General features: G+C 35.5%; 1 protein-coding gene across 3 annotated transcripts in view; it reads left to right on the top strand.

The window, feature by feature from the left end:
• Nucleotides 1-22,955, top strand: part of Elapor2 (endosome-lysosome associated apoptosis and autophagy regulator family member 2) — a 159,357-nt gene that overhangs the window by 132,634 nt on the left and 3,768 nt on the right. For all 3 annotated transcript variants that reach the window (XM_078040123.1, XM_078040122.1, XM_078040124.1), the window contains 4 exons: nucleotides 299-400; nucleotides 10,714-10,840; nucleotides 12,939-13,117; nucleotides 14,129-14,294. In XM_078040123.1, the coding sequence (XP_077896249.1) occupies nucleotides 299-400; nucleotides 10,714-10,840; nucleotides 12,939-13,117; nucleotides 14,129-14,294 (574 nt within the window). The remainder of the gene's footprint in view (nucleotides 1-298; nucleotides 401-10,713; nucleotides 10,841-12,938; nucleotides 13,118-14,128; nucleotides 14,295-22,955) is intronic.

Raw genomic sequence — 22,955 nt, forward strand, 5'->3', positions numbered from 1 at the left:
ATCAGCCTAAGTAGGTCTGAACCCTGTTCCCTTTAAGAACATTTTGATTATATGCCCTTTAAGAACATTTTAATTATAATTTGATTAAAATTCTATAGCTTTACCAAACATCTTGATTATAGCTTTGTCACTTTACCTGGGAAAGGTGTCAGCTTTGCATAGTCAAAATAAGTGACCTGAATTTGTATTCTAAATTAGCAAACTTTAATACATTTTTCTTCTTCATAGAGCATGAGAATGATTATACACATGATCTGTATCACCTCTGTTTTTTAAAATACTATTTGTCTCATAATAGGTCTTCCACAACTACAACGTCCTGTATTAATGGCCGATCAACTGCTGTGAAAATGAGGTGTAATCCTACTAAACCTGGAGCGGGCGTGATTTCAGTCCCCAGGTATTCTTATTTATATGTGATTGTTCCACATTTGTATTTTATAGTACACATAATAGATATATACATACTTATTTTTAGAGGCAAAACCTAGAATCTTATTTTAAAACATTATTTATGGAAATAAAGCAGAAAGAGAACAAAAGTATCTGTAGGTTTTTGTTGAGGGATATACTAAGCATGGGTGAAGAAGAAAGAATAGGTACCTGGTCAATATCAATATTTCCCTATCTCCTTAATGACATATCCTTATTCCATTTGCCTTGAATATCTAATTCTTTTGAAAGTTATTTAGGTACAATTAATTACACTGTGTCCTTGTATTTATTCTTAGTGTTTCATATAAATTCCTTGAGAGCTGGATTTAGTACAAGATTAACAACTAACTAGTTGGGTGATCTTGATTAAGTAATCTAACCTCCGAGTTATAGTTTCTTTCTCTGAAAGAGGATGGGACCAGGGTGGAGAGTTTGTAAGATTCATTTACAGCTCCTCAGACTTCTGTTTAATGATAGGGGAATCACTGGTTAGTCTGGCCTACAGGATAAAATACAGTTCATTCCCCTGACTGACTGGCATTGAGGTAGCAGCACTTCACAGTCTAGATATGATTATACAGTTCACTTTGTGTGGGCACAGTAGGGGAGCATAAGCAATTTCCTGGGTTTAGAAAACTGTCAACTTAAGTAAAGGCTGCTTTCATGGTGTGAGGGACATTCAAATGTCTCTTGATTTTTATTTTTCACATTTATTGTTTAGTGTTTAGATTATTTTTCACGTTTTGTTCAGTATATAGATTATTTCTAATCTTATTAGTATTAAGGTATCTTTGGATCGTAGTTCAACTTGCAGATTTTTCTCCATTAAACTTCAAAGTCATGTATTTTGAAAAAGAAAATGATTGATTTTTTTGATAATTTCATAATAACCCCTGAGAAATTTTAGCTAGTTTGTTTATGTCACATCAGGATAGGAAATTAGTGGTCTAAGCATTGCTTCATTTTGTGTATCCTAAAAATAACTGTAGTGGAAACACACTGTTTTTAGTTTCTTTTGGGGTATAAAGGCATACCAGCATTCACATCTCACCAACTGCATCTCTCTGGTTTTCACAGACCTACAAATTAATTATTCTTTTCACCTATTCAAGGTGATAGAAGAACGTGATGAGAGGAGTATAAAAGGTAATAAATGGCAGAAAAAGGAGCAGGGAGAGACAGATGCTCTGTAGCCTCAGATGATCCTTCTGCAGCCTCTAAGCCAGAGTCCAGGCAGCAAACCACACTGTCTTTATGAAAAGATGTGTTCAGAGGGTACAGTGATAAAAGCTCAAGTCTTTCATCATTCTCTGATAGTCTGCCAGAGAGCCTGGAGTTCAGGTGCTCCTTCTATTTACTGTAGCACATCTGAGGTCCCTTTTGGACCTTGCAACTAACCTCTTGAGGGCTATCCTCTGGGAGCCTAATTGGATGGCTTCTGAAGCCTCTGCTAGGTCTTTGATTCAAACAAATCATGCTCCTAAAGGATAGTTCTCACCTTAAGAGAGTTTATTACTCTGACTCTGCTAAGGTACGTCTTGATGTTTTAATGCAATAACAAAAATAGTCTCAAAGGGTTAAATGATGGCATCTAGAAACTGAACTTTTCCTTGAGAGGAGAGAACCAGTTAAGTTTCTTTTCTCACCTCTGGCAATCTTTGCCACTTAGGGATTAACTGTCTTTGCCAGGGTTTTTCAATATCATCTGCAACCGAATACCTTAGGGTCTCTATTTTTAAAACTGATTTCTAGAACTTACAGAATGTCTGGAGGTTAACACAGGAATATTTTTAAAAACGCAAGGTGATTATGTTGCATATTAAAATTTGAGAATAATTTATCTTAACCTACATTTTTAGATATGGCTTCCCCCCCACCCCCCCAGAGACAGAGTTTTGCTTCTTGGTTTTGTGAAAAACTGATTTAAAATGCCATGGTCTTCAGAGTAGAGTCTTCGCCGTATCTTGAGAGCTCTTTGTCTGAAGTTGTGATGCATCCTGATGTGTACAGACCATTCCTCTAGGGAACTACTTAAATCCCACAGTCTAAATGTGCTGACCTCTAGTTTTTCCTTGAATCTATTTCCCATCAGGGCACAAGGGGGAGCTCAGGGACCAGAATATGAGAAACAGCAGCTTATCCTGAAATAATTGGATTTCTTTCTTTCTTCCTTTCTTTTCTTTTCTTTTTTTTTTTTTTTTTTTTTTTTTTTTTTTTTTTAGCTTCAGGGCTGAATAAAGATTTCCTACAAACAGGTTTCTCAGGCTGCTTTTTAAGAGATCTCATTTTGCACTTTTTTTTTTTTTTTAAGCTTTAAGATCTCCAGGGAAGATTGAGAGATGCTAACTAGACCCCAGTCCTTGAGAAGCCTACTGTACTGACTAAGAAGTCTCAGAGGGAGACCTTGGTAGCTTGAAAATGATGCCATCCCCAGGAATTCTCCTTCTTGGCCAAGAATACTGGCAAATCAGGCCAAAGGATATTAACAGTAATAATGTTGGTTGAGATTTTGAATCTCAGTGGCCTAGGAAACTGTTGAAAGACCTTCAGCCCTTGAAAAGTGAAAATGTCTTAATGCGGGGTGGAGAGAAAGGGAAATGGGGGTTCACTCTGGGTGAGAAAAAGGGAATGGGTGTTTTTTCTGTGTGGCACGTGAACTTCACAGGAGCAGCAAGTCATCTGGGCTGCCTACTCTTGTGCAATTGAAAACACCAACCTGTCTGTTTTGTCTGGCAAATGTATTTGGTTTCTAATTCCACAAAGTTTGTGGAGGGTGTGAGACATTTTAGTTGAAAATTTAGCAGCCTGGAGTCTGCCTTGTACAATCTGACAGCTGGAATGGACTTTTGAGTTTTTGTAGTGAAGTTTGCTCCTTGGGTAGAGACTATATTACCTACATAATAGACTATAAAGATCCCTAGGTGAACCTCTAAGCTTCCTAAATAGATGTCTCTCCAGGCTTTCTAAACCTAAGTTATGATCTGAGGTACATGGAGAAACCAAAGCTTCCTTTTTCATTAGGAGTAATGCAGACTTAAGTGTGTCCAAAGGACTCATGAGTCCTGGGAATGTGGTTCAGTATAAAGTGCTTACCTGGCATGCAAGTGGCCCTGGGTTTAATCCCCTGTACCACAAACAGACAAACAAACAAACAAACAAAACATCCTATTCACAAAATCATGAGAAATTATTGGAAGGTGAAAAGGTTATATTGTTGCAGGAAACACACTGGTTGAGAAGCAGCAAGCAGTCCTCGGAGGGAACTCCAAACTATTTTATTGTGGAGGGCCCAGAGGAAAACAAAACTCCAAATTCTGAGCCCTGATCCACAGTTTCTCACAACATTGATAGGTTATTTGGCATCATTTAGACCCATCCTATCACTGGGGCTTTTTTCCTCTTTAAAAAATATTCCTACTTTATGGGGCTAAAGGCCTTGTATAGGGTCTTTAACATAAAGCATGCTCACAGAAACAGATAAGAAGAAAGGGGTCTTTTCACAGGCATCTGTTACATTGCAAGAAGGAGTAGTCAGACTCCTAGGGCATTTATTTACAATCCAAAAAGGTAGGGTCCCATGGTTAATTAGGCTTCCTGGAGAAAGGCTGAAAGAGGGGAGGAGAACTGACCCTTTCTCCAGGCATTGGTTTCTTACCATAATGTTTTTATAATTTCATTTCATAACCAGGTTTGGTTTTGCCATCACAATATGAAGTCCTTCTTAGAAAGCAGGCTGTGGGAACCATTTTTACTCTCATAATAGATCTGCCATAGTGTCAATGAGATCCTTGAGTCAAACCCATTTCACTTCACAGAGCAGGAAACAAGGCCCCAGGTTGTGTGGCTAAGAAGTGGCATAGTCACGATGCAGTGATCTCCCGACTGCCTCTCTGGTTCTTGTCACTCCATGTTCTTTCATTTTGCCATTTCCCTTCCACTTACTTATAGGCAGAGATTTGCATAGAATCCCACTAAGCAAAGAGGCATGTGGCATATTTATCCCAGAGAGAACTCAACTGATGTACGAGATATTGGTACCTTCTTATAATAAGGTTGTTAAAGCATCATCCTGATCTCTTTCCTTCCCTTCATCCCTCCCAATTTATGACTTTGTTTAGCTGCTTGAGTAGCTTAAAAATTAGTCTAAAATTGTTTTTCAAAATCTTTCTCAAATCCCAAATCCATCTTAATTTTCAGTGTGGTCTCTGGGGCTATTGTACCCCATGAAAGGGCTGCTTCACAGTTCTGTTCAGGGGTGGGGCACTGCAGAGGTGTGTTTCACAGGTTCTAACTTATAGACATTTTAGCAAAATCACCAGAATTATTGGATGCTAATGTAGTGTTTTGTTTGGTCTTTGGAAAGGATTGTTAAAGACAGAAAGTCTATCCATTTTAAGTTAAGAGCCCAAGAAAGATGTTTAAGTGATTTCCTTATTTTCTTGTTTCCTTTGAACCTTTATGGACAAACAATACATGTCTAAGTCTGTATAAGGTAAATTAAAAAGGCAATAGATCTCAAATTATTAAAGCCAAATATGTTATTAGAATATTAAAATGTATGAAGCATATAATGGCATTTAGGAGCATATGTGATAACTGAAAGCCATTATGATCAAGAATTGGAGAAGTCAATACTTGCTGAAATTGTATAGTTCAAACACTAACAAGTAATCTTCAGATGCAACATGATGACATTACAAGACAGTCAAAGTTTTAGAATCATTTTGAAATATTTATAATAAAACTTAATTTTTTTTCACTAGAGAAGAAAAAGAAAATGTGGATAAAAGAAAACTGGGCAGTCAGTCAGTTAAGTTTGTCCAGATCTTCATCAGATGCTGACTTTAGATAATTAATCCAGGATAGTCTCTTTAGGAAGGAACATTTTTTTTTCAGGAGATTGGTATAATTCAATATCCCTATATCAAAGAGCTTCCAGTAAAAAAAAAAAAAACAAAGCAAAAAAAAACTTGTGTTCTTAACTCAGTCTGCTAGGGTCTGAATGTTTATATCCTCCTCAGTTCACACACTGCAATAGCAGCATCTAATGCCAAACCCAAGCTGATATTAAAAGTAGTGGTTTGAGAGATAATAGGTCATGCCATGATAAGAATGTGATTAGTATTCTTATAACAGAGACCCCAGGGAACTAACTAGCACCTCTGCTTTATGAGGTCACAAGATAGCACCATCTATGAAACAGAGAGCAAGCCCTCATTAGATACCAAATCTGCTTGCTCCTTAATCTTGGTTGGACTTCCCAGCCATTAGAACCGCAAAAAATAAATTTCTTATGTATTTATGTATTCAGTTTAGTGTATTTTAGTATAGCAGCCTGAGTAGACTAAAACAGTCATGAGTGACTTACACTTTTCCAGCCTTAGCTAAACAAATTTGAAGTAAGATATGATGGTGTTTTATGGATTCCACACAAGGGGGCCTTCTGTCAATAACAAGACATCCTTAGTAGAGAAAAACTAAGTTTTGTGAGATGCCAAAACTGAGAGGAGTTACCAGCTGCAAGTTAGAGACAGCATCCCCTATGCTTTGGGGGATGCCAACAAACCCACAAAAACTCCCTGTGAAAGATGCTCAGCAACGGTAGTGCCCTGACACCAGATGACAAATATTCCAGGAGCACAAGACTGTCAACTTTCCACTGTCTCCCAAGAGTAATTTTCAGATCATCAGAAAAATATTGGCAAGGTAACTACATTTTTTTAAAACTCTGGGTTCTGAGTGGAATTTTGGCGAAACAAATTTACATTCACTTATAAACCATCAAACAATTAATAATAGAGTATTATCAGATCATAAAAAGATTCTTCTCCTTGAATTCATAACCAAATCTATTCTGCTTTAAGTAAGATGATTTATTTAAAAGATGAAACCAGTTGCCCATTCCTCCCTCTAGTTATTCCCCCAAGAAATGTATCCCACTTTAGAATCCAAATTCTACCTTCGTAAATAAAGATTCACCTAATCCCTATACATTACCAGTGCCACCCCAATTCACAAGGTAATATCAGGGTTAAGTAAGAAAAATGGGAAATCTATTCTTGGCTGAACTGGTCATACTTTGAATCAGTCTTTTCTCTCCCCAGAATTCATAGCACATGTAGTCATCCTGCAGAACCCTGGCCTCACATGCCCCAGCCACCCATGACCATGTACTGTCTCTTTAGACATTTCCTTCCTGGTTTCTGTGCTGTTTGAGTAGCCCAAAGATTATCAAAGACGAATAATTCATGACAACTCTGCATTCCTGCTTTTAAAAGTTAGGGGAGGTCAGGGAGATGGTGATGGCATAGGTAATAAAGGGAAAACTGAGTTTCAAATGTTTGGCAATAATGCACTTACCTATTTTGCTACTTGCTTTTTTGTTCTCTTGGTAGAAGAAAGTATTTTTTTGTAGTTTTTCTCTTGTACTTTCTTCTGTTTTCATTCTATAAATAAGCACTGTTGAAATTATTATTGCTTCGTATATCCTTGTCATTGATTTAAAAACTGTGCATTTTAGGTTTGAAAGAAAGGATCAAATTTGGATGTTTCACATTTTAAATGATTTATTGAGTTAAAAGCACTAAGTAATTGATTCTGAACTAAACTCCTTTTAGCCTAAGAGTATCTTTTAAAAAGTGAAGTCTACCAAGGATAGACATTGTAGCGTTTTGACATTTAATGACAATGTGTCTTGATTTTTTTTTTAGTTTCTGTAGCAACTATAAGTTTTTCAGAAAGTAATGTGCCTTAGTAACAGTCTTAAATTTTTCCAGTGCTTTAAAATTTTTCTTTCATTTTATTAGAACTATGTTATAGGTTGTCATGGTGGTGCACACCTGTAATCCCAGCTGCTTTGGAGGCTGAGGCAGGAGGATCACACGTTCAGCAAGTCTCAACAACTTAGCAAGGCCCTAAGCAATTTAGTGAGACCCTGTTTCAAAATATAAATATAAAATAAAAAGGGCTGGGGATGTGGTTCAGTGGTTGAGTGCCTCTGGGTCCTATGCCTGGTACAAAACAAAACAAAACAAAACAAGAAAAACAACAACATCAAAAACCTATGCTGTAAAGTCAGCAGAGCACATATTTGATTTTAACAAATTACAAAAGTAAGAGAGAGGGAGGAGTTGAATCATTTGAGGGAAAATATGCTTTCATTTTAAAGTCCAGTTAGAATTGTAAACTGAGTCTTTTTTCCAGAGGTTTTGCAACTTGATTATTTTTTCCTTTTTGCTCTCATCTAAATTCTTTTTTCTCAAACTTAAATAGACTTACCCTTCTGTTTTCTCAAGCGAAATAATTTATTTTCTTTTCCCTTAAAATTTCTCTGTGTTGGGAAGATAAAGTTGAAAAAAATATGTGAGGAGATATTTGAGTTGAAGGGCCTATTGGTACTTTTTGCTACATGAACAGAAAGTATATTACTTTTAAAGTTGTAAATAATTATTATGAAATTAATAATTTTATTCTTGAAGAATTTTTTTCTAACTGGCTATATAGTTTTTAAAAAGAACAGTTTTGAGTCTTTTACTACTCTTAAAAAAAGTGGAAAGTAGGGATAATATTTTATGTAGCATGGTTTTCATCTTTCATTTTTACTTCTCTTTTTTAAGCCTCTCTTTGGTTCTCAGTTAGAATATATTAATTACTCCCTTTTTACAAATAGATAAATTAAGGCATATAAGATTTAAGCCATTTTTCTAAAGAATCACTGTTTGCCATTGTTCTTATGGGCCTCTGTTATAACATGCTGTAGGAAATGTTGCCTTTAGTTACCTTCTGCCTGTGTCTACTTAGTCTAAAGCACACAGACATTTGGAAAAATAGCATGTGAAATATGGTGAAGTTTTAGGCACATCAATTCTTTAAAAAATTTTTTTAAAAATTTTGGTACAAGAAACTGAACTTAGAGGTGGTTAACCACTAAGCCACATCCTCAGTCCTTTTTAATTTTTTATTTCATGGTCTCACTGAGTTGCTTAGAGCCTTGCTAAGTTGCTGAGGCTGACATTGAACTTGGGAATCTTACTGCTTCAGTTCTTCCGAGTCACTGGGATTACCAAACATGAGCCCGGATAGATTTTTTTTTTTTTAATATTCACAATTCCAGAGTGTCTTAGAATATTTTTAATTAAATAACAGTATGAAATTTTACTTTGCTGATAGACAAGAATAATTTTGGATTAGGTATCTTTTTTTTTTTTTTTTTTTTTTTGGTACCAGAGATTGAATCCGGAGACACTTAAACACTGAGCAACATCCCCAGCCCTTTTTACATGATATTTAGAGACAGGGTCTTGCTATGTTGCTTAAGTCCTAGCTAAGTTGCTGAGGCTGGCTTTGAACTTGCTATCCTCCTGCCTCAGCCTCCAAAGCCACTGGATTACAGGAGTGCACCAATGTGCCTGGCTTTGGACTATGTATCTTTTTAATGGTTAAAAAGACATTTGCAATTAAAACTCAAAAAAGATGTATTATATAACATTCTCATTTTTTTATATCCATCTTTTATTGTTGTTATTTGGCATTTTAGGAGACCCGTACTCAACACCTGTCAAGGCCTAAAGGTTCAGGGAAGGCCTGCATTTACAAGACTTGATGTAAGGGAGCTGGAAGCATGGTAGACAAACTAATAATATACTCTTAGTTTTAATGAATTCATGAACAAAATATCTATTCTTTCTAGAATCTTTCCAAGTAGCTTGTATCAGTAATGATACACATACAGGCGGTTGATTTTAAACCTTTCTGTTTATCTTCCTAAAATCAAAGAGGCAGATTGATATAATGGACCTGCCCACCAGAGTGCAGTATTTCAAAAAGTCTCCATTCAGGCCATCCCAGGGGGTTGGCTCAGTGCCATCCTGCCCCTGTGTCTAAGCCCGAGCCATCATCTCCAGTGGTGAAGGTAACCCTTAGGTCAAGGAAGTCAGGGACTGCAAAATCATTTGCCTCACTGAGCTGCATGTTGACCTGATGGTTGGTTGGTTTGTTCACTCTAGACATTTCTGTGATCATATTTTCGCCTGCTCTCTAAAAGACCATGGTCCTGAGTGCCATTTTTTTTCTTAAAGCACTCCCTTAAGCAGGTTACCTTCAATAGAAACTGCAACCACCTTAACACCTGAGGCTTTTCAACACCTAGTTCCTGACTGTGTCCAGCACAAGCTCACCACCTTGCTCTTGGAAGCTCCAGCAACAATGATCCAGATGTAATTTCCTACCGGTTCATCATATCATTCCATTCCCTTGGCAGGAATTGCTTTGCTTTCTCCCCTTCTCATCAGGTTGTCTCCTACTGAATATTCTGGACTTAGCTTAGACATCACTTCTACCAAGAACCTTACCAGAGCTCTTTCTGTCATTATCTGTGTCATTCTGTAAATTTTTTTGAAAAATGGATTTTTAGAGAGAGAGAATTCACATACCATACAATATACCCATTGAAAGCATATAACTCAGGGGTTTTTATGTTGTGTTTTTTTTTTTTTCACAATGTGGTGTCATGTAGAGGCATCACCACAATGTTAGAACATTTTCATTACCTTAGAATGAAACTCTTAACCTTTTTTTGGTCTCACCTTCCTGTACCTTAGTCCTCTTCCAAGTCCCAAGCAACCACCTGTCTACTTTCCATCTTTAAAGATCCCCCTATCCTGGTCTTTCATATGAATGGAATTATATAACGTGGAATTTTGTGACTTTTTTTTCACTGAGCACAATATTTTCAACGTCTGTCAAGTTGTAGCATGTGTCAGTACTGAGCTTCTCTTTATGCCTAAATGATACTCCAAGTGCTGACATTATATTTTTTTAATCCATGTGTCAGATGATGAAGATTTGGGTATTTCCCACCTTTTGGTCATAATGAGCATTGCTACTCTGAATAGTCATGTAGAAGTGTTTGTATGGACATATGCTTTCATTTTTCTTGGGTAGATACTTAGGAGTAGACTTGCTGGATCATATGACCACTCTGTGTTTAATTGTTTGAGGCATTTCCAGACTCTTCCTGACAATTTTTGTCATTTGATATTCCCATCAGCAGTGTATAAAGGTTCGAGTCTCTCCACATTCTCATGACAGTTACTATAATCTTTTTTATTTTAGCCATCCTGATAGGTGCCAAGAGTTATCTCATTGTGGTTTTCAGCTCCTTTAGTTTTTTTTCCCCATATGTGTTTCCTTAGCATTCACATTGTGCTCCCCAGTATGCAGTAGGCACTCAAATGTTGATTGAAATGCATGGAATGCATTTTCGATTTTTTATTTCAGCAAGTGCCCAGCAGGCACCTGTGATGGATGTGCATTCTATTTCCTGTGGGAGAGTGCTGAAGCTTGCCCTCTGTGCACCGAGCATGACTTCCATGAGATTGAGGGAGCCTGCAAAAGAGGATTTCAGGTAAGGACCAAACCAATCTATAGATATCATTGACAAATTACAACTTATTGCTGAGTTCTCCATTATGTCAATGATAGGAATGGCTTTCTTTGGATGTTTCAGCTTCATGATTAAAAAAAAAAACAGTTACTGAAAAATATTACAGTGAGTATCTTTTAATTTTTAATCATCTTACTATTTCAGTTCTGTCCTTTATAACTTTTTACTTTATGCTGACCACTTTATGCACTTCCCCAGTTTTACAACTATATCAAATGCAGATGAAAATAAAGTTAAACTTATGCAATCTAAGTCCTGCCTGTATAGCTGATATGAACGAAAAGATCTGTACAGCTTGTGATAAGAGTGCTCTTATCAAATTGGATCTCAAAAATCTATCCCAGGTTCTAAGTGTGTATTAAGCGTTGCAGCTAAAGTCATGCAGTAGTAAAGATTTGAGTGATACCATGTTAGCTCTGAGAGAAATATTTTTAGATTTATCATCAAATTTATCTTAATCCTGTTCAAAGTATATCCCTACATGTTGGAAGAATAAATCTTTTGGCTGCAGTGTCAGCTGTTTTTGTTTCCAATGCTATGTGAATGGATAAAGGGACAAAGTTTCTAATTAATAGTTACAGAATGACTAAAACATTTTGTCAGTTGCTCGAGTTTTTTTTTTTCTTTGTATTTAATGAGTTGATTAAGATGTTAAGCACTGGTTTTACAAGTGTCTTTAATTTTGAAGCTTTAAGATGTGTAAGTCTGCCACTAGACATTAGAGCTTGCCATTTTCATTGAATGTTATACATTTTATAAAACCATATAAACTCTGACACAATCTTTTTTTTCTTGGTAGAATGCACTTCAAATGTAGTCGGTGTTTGCTCCCTAGAGTTTACAGTTTTCTCTGTATTGTCTTGATTTACATTTAGAGATGCAGCAGCAAGATTTGAATATACCTCTGTATTTCACTTCATCATTGTTATAAAAATGTAACCTATTTAAAAAATAATTTATTTGATCTATGCTTAATGAAAATATCACAGGTATCATCTATTAAAAAAAAACCTCAATCACTAATATTCTAAAACACAGGCAGAAAGTTCTTATTCAAACCTTTATTGAAACTTTTCCTCGAAGTAAAAAAGATTCTTCTGCATATCACTTCATGGCTTACTGCAAAAATATCCTTATCCACATAAGACATAAAAGTAAAAATTATGGTGTCATTCTTATGTTAATGTGTGGATAAAGTAATCATCATGTGCCATACAATTTAAGGATACACAATAATGTCCTATGTCATTTAATGTCATTGAATATAATCATACAAATTGCTACTGGTCAGTGGTACATGTTGAACTATATATATAAGCAACCATGCCCTGCACTCTGATTTTCATTTTTGATATGCCTTATTTGGTCTACTTATTTCAAAAGTTCCTGGTTGAGATCTAGTATATTGCTTTTATTATTCAGTGGCTAGGTGTAACTTGCTATATGGGAAACATTGTTATAAAGGAATTAAGTCACCTACTTTGGGAGGTCAAGAGTACCAGATGTGGGAAGGGGTGACCCAGAGTAATGCCCTTCTTATTTTGGCACACAGCAGAAGGGTGTAGTCTGTGTGTCTATTGCCATACCATCTACCAAGTCTGCCAGCCATGGTGCAAATACATGCCTTGGGCCTGGGGTCTCTTCTGTTTAAGGGAGAGACTTGTTGGACTTATGGGCCTAAGTGGTGGGAGAGTAAAATCTCTTCTAATTAATTATATTAAACGACTAAAGTTTTCATTTAAAAGCAAAATTAATATGTCAGTGTCATTGAAATTTGAGGAAAATGGCCTAAAGATGTGTCTAGATGAATTCATTTTCAACATGTAGTACACCCTTCTGATGTGACAATTTATGTCTTTATTTAGTTTTTACATTTTCTTTTGTTATTTTATTCACTTTCTTCTTTATCTCTTCCTTCTTTGGAGCTAAGTTTAATATGAATGAGGGATTAATAAATTCTTCTACATGAGAATTGACCCAATAACCCATCTAGCTTTCAGAACTGAATCTGAATCTTATTTCTTCTCTCATCTCTGTTTCAATTTACTTATTTTAAAAGGAAACCTTATATGTCTGGAATGAACCTAAATGGTGCATTAAAGGAATTTCTTTGCCTGAGAAAAAACTGTCAACCTGTGAAACAGTTGACTTTTGGCTAAAAGTAGGAGCTGGCGTGGGAGCTTTCACAGCCGTTTTGCTGGTGGCTCTAACATGCTACTTCTGGAAGAAGAATCAAAAGTAAGTATCCTCATTGCATCATCATGTAAGAACTGAACTCTAGGGTCTGTTTGTGTTGTGAAATTTTTAGACCTAATCATTAAATCTTGTACATTATCTCAGAGATGTGTTTCTTCTAGTGAAGTGGTTATTTCTACTCTGACAGTAGAAATATCATAGAACATTAAAGTTCATTGAATTAGAGTCTCTTATTAAAAAGAAACAGAAAAATGGAGGCTTCAGGTTATCCAGTGACTGTAACAGAGCTGAGATTTGAAGGCAGAATTTCCCTCTTAGTCTGTTTTTTTGTTTTATGACATCATGCTGTCTTTATGCTGCACTTTTAAAATTTCTTATGGGAGGATATTTGCAAAGAAACTGACTAAGTATATAGGCAAATATCACATTTATTTACCCCACGTCTCCAAGAGTCTGGGATTGAATATTGATTCTAACCCCTGAATGCATATTGATCTGTTATACAACTTGAATCTTTTTCAATGATTTACATCTCAGTGGGGCTATAGAAAAATCTGTATTCTAACATCTAGGGTCAACCTTAATATCTGAGGTGCTAAGTTAAGCATAAAGGTGTGAATGATACAGGGAGACAGTAAATATCAACTCATTTGCCTGTTTGATATTTTCATCCTTATGAACTAAACTTTGAAAAACGTGATAGTGAATTGTCATGAGCATATTAATAAATTAAGGAAATGTATTCAGACCTCAAGATTTTTCTTTGTTTTTCAAATGTTATTCATAACCAGACACTTCAGTCAATTTAAAGTAAGTGATAGAATTAACTGTGTTGAACTGATTCTCTGACATTCTGTGAAGTATTTTTTATGTACATGGTTGATAAAAGAGAACACGTAAAGCCCATGACTTTAGGTGAGGGAAATTTGTTGATAGTACAAGAAGACAATTTAATGAGCTGCTATATAACCACATACAGTAAGTATTAATTTATTATTGATGTAAATGGCTACTTTATTTATTTATTTGCTTGTTTTATTTACTACCACTTAGACTGGAGTACAAATATTCCAAATTGGTAATGACAACTAACTCAAAAGAGTGTGAACTCCCAGCTGCAGACAGTTGTGCTATAATGGAAGGGGAAGATAATGAAGAGGAAGTTGTATATTCAAATAAACAGTCTCTACTGGGAAAACTCAAATCTTTGGCAACAAAGGTGAGAGTAGAATTTTAGACTGGAATTACTGAGCATTTATAAACTGGGGCCGTATTAGCCTAATAGCATTCAAGCAAAGTTCTGTCATTCATCATGTTTATCTCTCAGTGGATATGTATCTAACGGAAACACTCTTAGAAGTACATGATGTAAATACAAAAATATTCACTGCAGGACTGTTTTTAACTAGTCAACAAAGTAGAATCAACTTTATGTACCATCAATAAGGAGTTAGATGAGAAATTTTTATATATCAAAGTAATGGAATATTTTATGGCTCTATGCTGTTAAAAATTGAGATGTCTATGTTTTCTGATAGTAGATCCAGGATAAAGTAAAAACAACAAGTAAACTATCATATTTATGTTAGTATTCACATAATAAACATAATAACAGTAGCTGCTTTTTGAGATTAGGGAAATAATGAGAGTACATAGTCTTTGAAGTAGTACCTTTTTGTAATATTTGAATTTTCACAAAGATAATGTGTTATCTTATAATTTTAAAAAACAAAATGTTAGGTTAATAAAAGATCTCATCTGTGTCCATACTTTTATTTTTGTGTTTATTTTATAACAAAGTTAACTTACATGGAGAAAACAAAAGTTACATAAACTGTTGAGGTGTTTAGGATACCATCATGTTTTTCTGATTTGGAATGACTACTGTATATAAACATAATGTGAAACCTTAAATATTATGTGAAAACACATTTTATTGGCATTCTTCACCCTTGACTTAAGAGATATAAATGGCCAATTTACCCACTCAAGATTAAAAATTAGAATGAATCAGAAGAAAGCAAATACATTTTGAATGATTTTTCAGGAAGTTAGACAAAACACATAAGATTACATTTATAGAGCATTTAGAGTAACTATCTTCTTTTTATTATTCTAATTTAGGCACACAAACATAGAGGATTATCTAACAATATAATAAATAAACCATTTTCCCTTTCTACAAATGGGTTATTTAATTTTAATTTTTTATATGGGAGTTTAGGGAATGTACGATTGCTGTGGAATAATAAATACATAGTGATTGCCAAAGATGGAAATTTCAAAAACTAAGAGACCCAGTATGCTTCCCATGTCTACATGGGCCCTGTCAGGGGGTTCAGTGAGCGGCTTACTCAACTAAGTGGAAATTATCCTCTTGATCTGGAATCATAGCAATCCAACAAGACAATTCAAGTATATCAGTGCAGTTACAACAGTTTATATTAATGACTGCACAGATTTTTGTTTCAAGTCATCAAGGAGGAGGTATAAGGTAATTATATTGTCTATAACAACATATGGAGAATGAGTTAATGTTGCCCTAAATGCCTTCAATGAATGAGGTGATATAATTGATTATTTTTGCCAAAGTTAGGGATGAATTTCATACCCCTTTTCTAATTGGACAACTACCCATTCAATGAGTGTAAGTAGTATTATTCACTCATTTTTGAAATATTCTTACAATTATCTAGGGGTTACATGATTTATTGTGGATGTTTCTCTAAAGATGAAAATTTGATATGACTATTTCTAAGGTACAAGCCACTATATTTTTAGGCTAAAATAAAGTAATGCTTGGTTTCCACATAAGAAGTACAATCCTGGAGGTGTGCATGCTGCCTCTGGAAGGAAAGTTGTATTTATAAATGTTGGGGACCCTAAGTGGAACTTAAATCAGTCCAGCAGCATAGATTGGCAGTGCCTGAAATATAAACTTGCTGAATAATAAACTTTAGGGTTTTCAGTTCATCCCAAATAAGTATGTGTATTATCAATCAGGAGACTGCCTAAGGATAGTCAGTTCAACTTTTCCTGCTTGTCCATACTACAAATGGGGTATCACATTTGTCTATCCATGTGATGACTGAGTGAAGGCTATGGTATTGGAGGTGTTGATTGATGTTATTCTGGAGCAGAAGCTGGGGCCATCCCCTGCCACATCTAATAGATTTATTAGTAAGCTATCTTACAAATAATGGCAGTCCAATTGTGATTAGAGCATATGGTGGGTATGGCAGATCCAGAAATCAGTTAAATTAAAGCTCTTTGCAACAATTTGAGAGAGCCACATATGGGCATTTTTCTTCGTAGCACAGTGACAAAATGGCTCTGAAAAACAGATTATTGCTAGTGTCACTCCTTCCTCATCCCTTTCAGTGTCTAAGGCATCTCCTTCCAAGTGCCCCATTATCAGACTATATTGTTATCTCCATCCACGGCCACCATCCCATTTCTGTTGTTACAGATTCACCTTATTTCTGCTCATCCTCCACTGACACCTAAATTTAACTTCCAGAACATTCAGGTTCAAGAAGGACAAAGGCATTTTAAAAAAACTTTGGAGACCTAGTGTGTGCCCCACTTTTGTTCATGTAGGCCATAATAGGGAGGCTGCTTAAGCAATATACTCTATAATTTGTCATTATCTTTTTGATCTAGAATCATAAAAATTCAACAAGACAAAATACAGGTGGTGGTTAATTATAATTATATTCAAAAATTCTAGGCTCCCTTTGAACTAGGGCTATCTCTAGAGGTTGTACCCAGGCAGTATAGGATTGCTATTGAAATAAACTTTATATAGTTTTGTTTCAAGGGCAAAAATAATAAGGTTAGAGTTAACTGATTAGTGGTGAAGCACAACCAGTAGTCCAAAAAGTGGTCAAAGGTATGATATAATCAATTACCCAAGGAAAAAACTGATCAAATTTTGGATTCTCAAGTCTGGTAAGCTGTGGTGCCCTCTATCAAAAAAAAAAAAAAAATAGAGTCTTTTCGCTTTTTGCCCAATATATGATGACAAATGCATTAGACCCATAAAAGGGTGAGATGACGACCTACACAGCATTTGTGGCAGTCTGTCTTGTGCAGACTTTCTCAGCAAATTGATTCTATTTGATCTTTTCGTAAGATAGATCCTTAGCTCTGAGTAACATATATGATGTGATCAGAAGCAAAGATTTATTTCTGGAGTCTGTGTCCGCAAAAAAGGTTGACTTGAATATGCCAGTCTGAAGTTTTTCAAGTGGCAGACAAAATAGGTCATTTTTAATAGCTCAAGAAATGGTAAACATATGAAGTTTATTAAGAGAAGTATTATCCAAATTTAAGAAAATGCCTTGGAGGTCTACCCACTGAACAGAACAATCTTGTCAGTTTTTAGTTATGTATATACGAGGCTGAAGCAGAAAGTGGACACCATTGGGTTTCAGGTCAACTACCTCTACAGTGAACAGGCCCAGACAGGTAGTAGCAATTTAATGAATCAAGTGTTCCACTGAGCCAGAGGATTTGTTTGGAGCACTAGAATAGGTGATAAAATTGCCTCCGAAGGGTTTGCTGCCATATTTTCTTTTGAGGTGGATGTCACTGAGAACAGACCAGCTACACTTGAATATTTGTCATTTATCTTTGAAAAATCTAAGCTCATTGGGCCCTTCCCATGTTGTTGTCCCACGGTAAATGAAACTTATTCCAATATATAGTTATAAGGTTTGCATGGGAATAATATTCAGTTTTAAATAAAGTTCAGTAACAAACTAATAGTTGATCTTCAAAAGGACTGTATTTGTCATCTATGTCAAGGAGTGATGAGTTTAAAACCCCACAGGGGGTTTCTGGGTTGAGATTGCCTCCCACTGTCAGAGTCTACAAATGGCAAAATCATTAATTGCAGAGAATTGTATCACAAAGTTGTTAGAGTTGTAAGATCACAAAGGTAAAGTGTGGCCCAGCATTTAGGACAATTTATAACATATCCTGTTTGGGCCCAATTCAAAGGATGCTACTTTTTGGGTTAAATGATATAAAAGATCAAATAGGATATTCAAGAAAGGCCCATGTTCTCTCTAGAATCAAAGAATCAAGTCAGGAGTTAGACTATTTTTCCTTGACTCCTGAATAGATTCAGCATTACAAAATACACCTACACAGTCCCAAGGAATATTATTACTGGGTCCCTGAGTTTTGTTGTGATTAATCAGCCTCCTCTTCAAGTAGAAGTGTGATAACCCGGGTAGGGCTTAATATTGTTAAGAAGGAGGCTTAATATTGGATACCAATTAAATAGTGACCCCTTGGGTATCAGAAGGCATGAAACCGTGTGTGAAACACTAGCTCATGCAGAGGAGCTAAGAGCCACTGGGGTGGTCTACTAGCTCTTCTCTAAAAGTGACTGTTCTTGATCAGGAGAATGTTATCAAGTACTTATTACATATAAGATCAAGTCCAACTGTATGTTCAGACAAAGAAGCAACAACAGTACTTTGAATGTGCAGATTTAACTTTGCCTCAGGTTACATTGTTTTCCCTTTATTGATCCTTGCTCACATTCCATTATTTGCATGGCCCTTTCTTCCTATAGGTTCAGTTAGGATGATGACCTGGCTGCTTGCTATCAAAAGAATCCTATTTGAGAACCCCCTCTCCAAGGTTTCCTAGCTGATTCAGATGGATGTGTATGATTTTTAAGCTCTCTTGGTTACAGGAAAACTTTGGTTTGTCTGCTGATCACCTTTCTTCTTGAAGCCGCTGAAATCAGGATAGATGGAGACGGAAAGATTAAGTATAAAGAGAAAGAGAATCTCTGTGTCAGCAGATATGACTTTTGCTTTTGAGAAGCACATCTGCTGCTCATGATTGAACTAATTGGTTTAGTTTTTGTCTACCCAGAATTTGGGGTTAAGGTTATTATTATTGACATCATTTATTTCAGCTTTGGCATCCCTTGACTCAGAGACCACATCAATATTTCTTTCAGGGTAACACTGGAGGTTTTATGTCTTTTTGTTGATCTAGACTTGGCTTATATATTGGAACCTTCTTTAAAAGAGATAAACTTATCCTAATCCAGGATATTTCTTTCTGGGTTGCCATATATCTAAGTTAATGCTTAGTTTTGACAAAGGATAGGAGAAATCTCCAGGGTGCAGCTGACCATGCTAATTTATCTAGGTTCCTTTGGGTCAGTTTCTATTCTTCAGTGGTCTTATTTCACCTTGGAAACTCAATTATGGCAGTAAAAGTCCAAATAATAGTATCTCACAGAGTATTCTTATGTAAATTACTCTCAGGAAACCTCTCAGAGAAAACAAAGCTCTGTAATTATAGGAACCACTACAAAATCTCTGAGCCCTTTATCTTTCACTTTTAGTGTATCTAGGTTTGGCTTGATAGGTGGCAAGAGATGCTGAAACCTAAAATGGACTAGTTGTTGCCATTCTTCCTTAACATTCATTAAGCCCTGACATATCCTCTTAGCCAAGACTCTAACAGTTCACCAGGTTTCTGTTCATAAACGGTTTCCATTTTCTTCCCTTTCTTATTCATTGTAGGTACAAATCTCTATAGCTTTTATCTTAAAAGAGTGAATTCTTACTTTATTATCTGGATAAATTTTAGTGCTGGTTATTCCATGGGGAACTTCTGAGGTGAATTGCCTGATTAGTAAGGAAGTCTTTCTATCCAGAGGAGAATTAACAACATTCAGAGCAGTTTCCAGGAAGCTGAACTGTAAACCCATTAGTCTGCTTCCCATCTTCCTACAACCACCTCCCAATTCCTCTTCATTATTGGCAGATAAAATGAGGGATCGATTATTGCCCTTTTGACCAGAATTTGGTCAGCATATTTATTACCAATTTCTATGGCTTCTAAGTAATTCTTCCTCCCTCAAATCTTGGGTGTGAAGCTATCATCTTTTCTCTTCTAGAAACCATGTCTCTGTCGTTTACCCATCCTCATTAGCAAAGCAATGAAGAACTCTGAAGGTTTTGAAAATTTTCTCTACTTGTAGCCAACATGTTGGTCTGCCATGGTTTCATGAGCCCTTTAGAAAACAAAAGTCTCCTGATTCAAGCATAAAACAGTTTATTATTCATAACAATAGTATACAAAATATCACTGTTTGTTTTGGTTCCTCAAACCTTACTTCCCACAAGAGTGAAGTGAAGAAGACTAGATGACAGAATGGATTGTATTATAGAAGAGCAACCCATGGGTTGTGGAGCCTGAATCTTGTATTATAGGCAGTAAGTATGTTTACTATTTTCTCCACACGGGGAGGCATTGTCTCACCTTTCAGGATAGTAAGTGAACTTTTCCTTTGCTTTGAAAGGAGACATTATCTATCATCCAAGATTTTTGTTTTTGTTTTGTATTAACATCTTTGAAAGTTTATTTAAATTAAGGGGCATTCTGTGATCTTCTTCACAAGATATGTAGAAATCCATGGTTAAAATTTCAAGTGTCAATTTAGACTTCTCTGTACTGATTTGGTCCTGTGAGTCCCCATTTGTAAGGGCATTATCTTATAATAATGAAAGGAATATTTAGGTACCAGGGAAGTTGTTTAAGAGAAAGTAATTCCTAAGCTGAATCTTAAAGAAAAAATGGAATTGTTCAGAGGAGAGATGTCAAATGATGTATAAATTTTAAAGTATTTCCTAATATTACAGTACTTCCTCTGTTGTTATAGTATGACCAGAGCATTTTATTTTGAATAGCAATTTTAGCATAATAATCTTTCTTTTTTTAACTCTTTAAAATTAGATTTTAGCTATTACATAGAAGTTGAAAAAAATAAGCAATAATTTTTAGAAACTACCATCTAAATTTTACTATGCTTGCTTTGTTATTATATGCATCCATCTGTCCATCCCTTTAACTATTTAACAGTCTCTCTGCTTTTTTTTTTTTTTTGATGTTTCAAAGTAAGTTGAAGACTTTGATATACTTCATGACCAAACACTTCAAAATACATATCATTGATTAGAATTCAATATTTTAAGATTTTTTTATGGTGGAATGCATATATCACAGTATACATATAATTTGATGAATTTTGAGAATGTATTTGCCAGTATAAATAAAAATCCTAACAAGATATGGAATATAAGCATCTCCTGAAACTAACCTTGTGTCCTTTTGCATGCTGTTAATCCCTCTTCTCCCAAAGGAAACTACTATATCAATCTTTGAAACTATAGATTAGTTTTTAGAACCTTATTTAATTGCAATTACATGTTTTTTCTTTCACTCTTTTATATATTTTTGAGATTCATCTACCTTGTTCTGTTATTCAGTAATGTTTTTCTTTTTATACAGGAATAGTAAGCTATTGTATGGATATAATATTTTTTGTTCTCTTAAAGGATACCTGTGCTATTTACAGTGTTTCACTATGAATAAAGCTGTGAATATCATTGTGGAAGTCTTATTATGTGTCACATTTTTTATGCATGATTCCAGAGAGCAGAAATTTTTTAAATTGCCGTATCATGTAGGATTTATCTTATGTATTCTTGCTTTATCTTTATATTCTTATTCATGTTCTAAAGGCTATACCTTACTTCATATTTCCTTAGTAGTTCACTACATACAAACATACTTATATATGTGTTTATTTTTTTTAATTTTCCCCAGCAATTAAAAAGGATTTTTTTGGTTTCTTTTATTTCTTTAATCCAGAATCATTTATGACATATATGAAGTGATGTGCTAGGTTTTGGGGATATGTCAAATTAGCCATAGTTTCTTATCTCAGACACTTAGAATATTGTGGGAAGACATATCACCAAGCACCCAGAGAATCTTCCAGTATGGCAAGAATAAAGAGTAGGATCTATTGGAGCACAGGGGAGAGGGAGTGCAGTAGCAGAGGTAGTAACAAGGTAAGGAGAATCTTTTGGGAGAATCCTTTGGAACTAGTTGGCTTTTGAATAGGCTTTTCAATTTAGAGTTTAAAAAGACCACCCTGTGTGGCATCTTTTTGTGCATGAGCAAACAAAGACCTAGAGGGGCTCACTTATTTGTACAAAGGAACTAGATGGGGATTAGAACGTCTCACATCTCTGGAGTTCAATCTAGTATTTTTCCTGATGTGAAGTGGTGTTTTAATACATTGCTGTAACCACGGATTGATAATCCACCATGTATGATGCCTTGGTCTTGCCTTGCAAATTAAAAAAAAAAAAAAGTTTCCACTATCAGGAAGTTAACTCCAATAGTGCCATTACCTAATTATACACACATGCACACACCCACACGTTTATGTGTTTATGTATATACCCTACCATATCAGCAATAGGAGTAAAATCCTATGTAAACACAGAGGATATGACTCAAGTCCTATGATCCAAACATAACTTGATGAAGGGTTTTTAAGTGTTTTACTTGATAAATGACCACAGAAATCTCAGATTTCCTTGTTAGTTCATATCTGATACTCTAAAGTGCTTTTCTTTGATATGCCCTATCTCTCTGAGGGTAGATATTTTGTTATATTCATTTTTATATTCCTAACGTCTAGTTTTATCCCACACTGCAATGCAAGCTTAATAATATTCCAATTATCAATAGTCATTTTACACAATTGTCAAGGCTGATAAACACTAGACTCCAGACAAGTTTTTAGAGAACCTGTCAGCAAAAGCACTAAGGATCTCTGTAGTCTACTCTCCCAGTGGCCTGTCCTCTCAGCAAAGCCAGGGAAGGAGCAATATGTTGGTATTTATCCTATGATTTTCTTTTACAATCCTATCCCTGTAACCCTAAAGCTCTTGGACTTCTCTCCCCAAGTAAAAGCAAACACAAAAGCAGAAACCCTTCCTGACAGCTATTCAGTGTCTACTTCCTGTCATTTTCTTATGTTTATGCT

Source organism: Ictidomys tridecemlineatus, chromosome 2 (genome assembly GCF_052094955.1).
Source record: "Ictidomys tridecemlineatus isolate mIctTri1 chromosome 2, mIctTri1.hap1, whole genome shotgun sequence".
In the NCBI taxonomy this organism is placed as follows: domain Eukaryota; kingdom Metazoa; phylum Chordata; class Mammalia; order Rodentia; family Sciuridae; genus Ictidomys; species Ictidomys tridecemlineatus.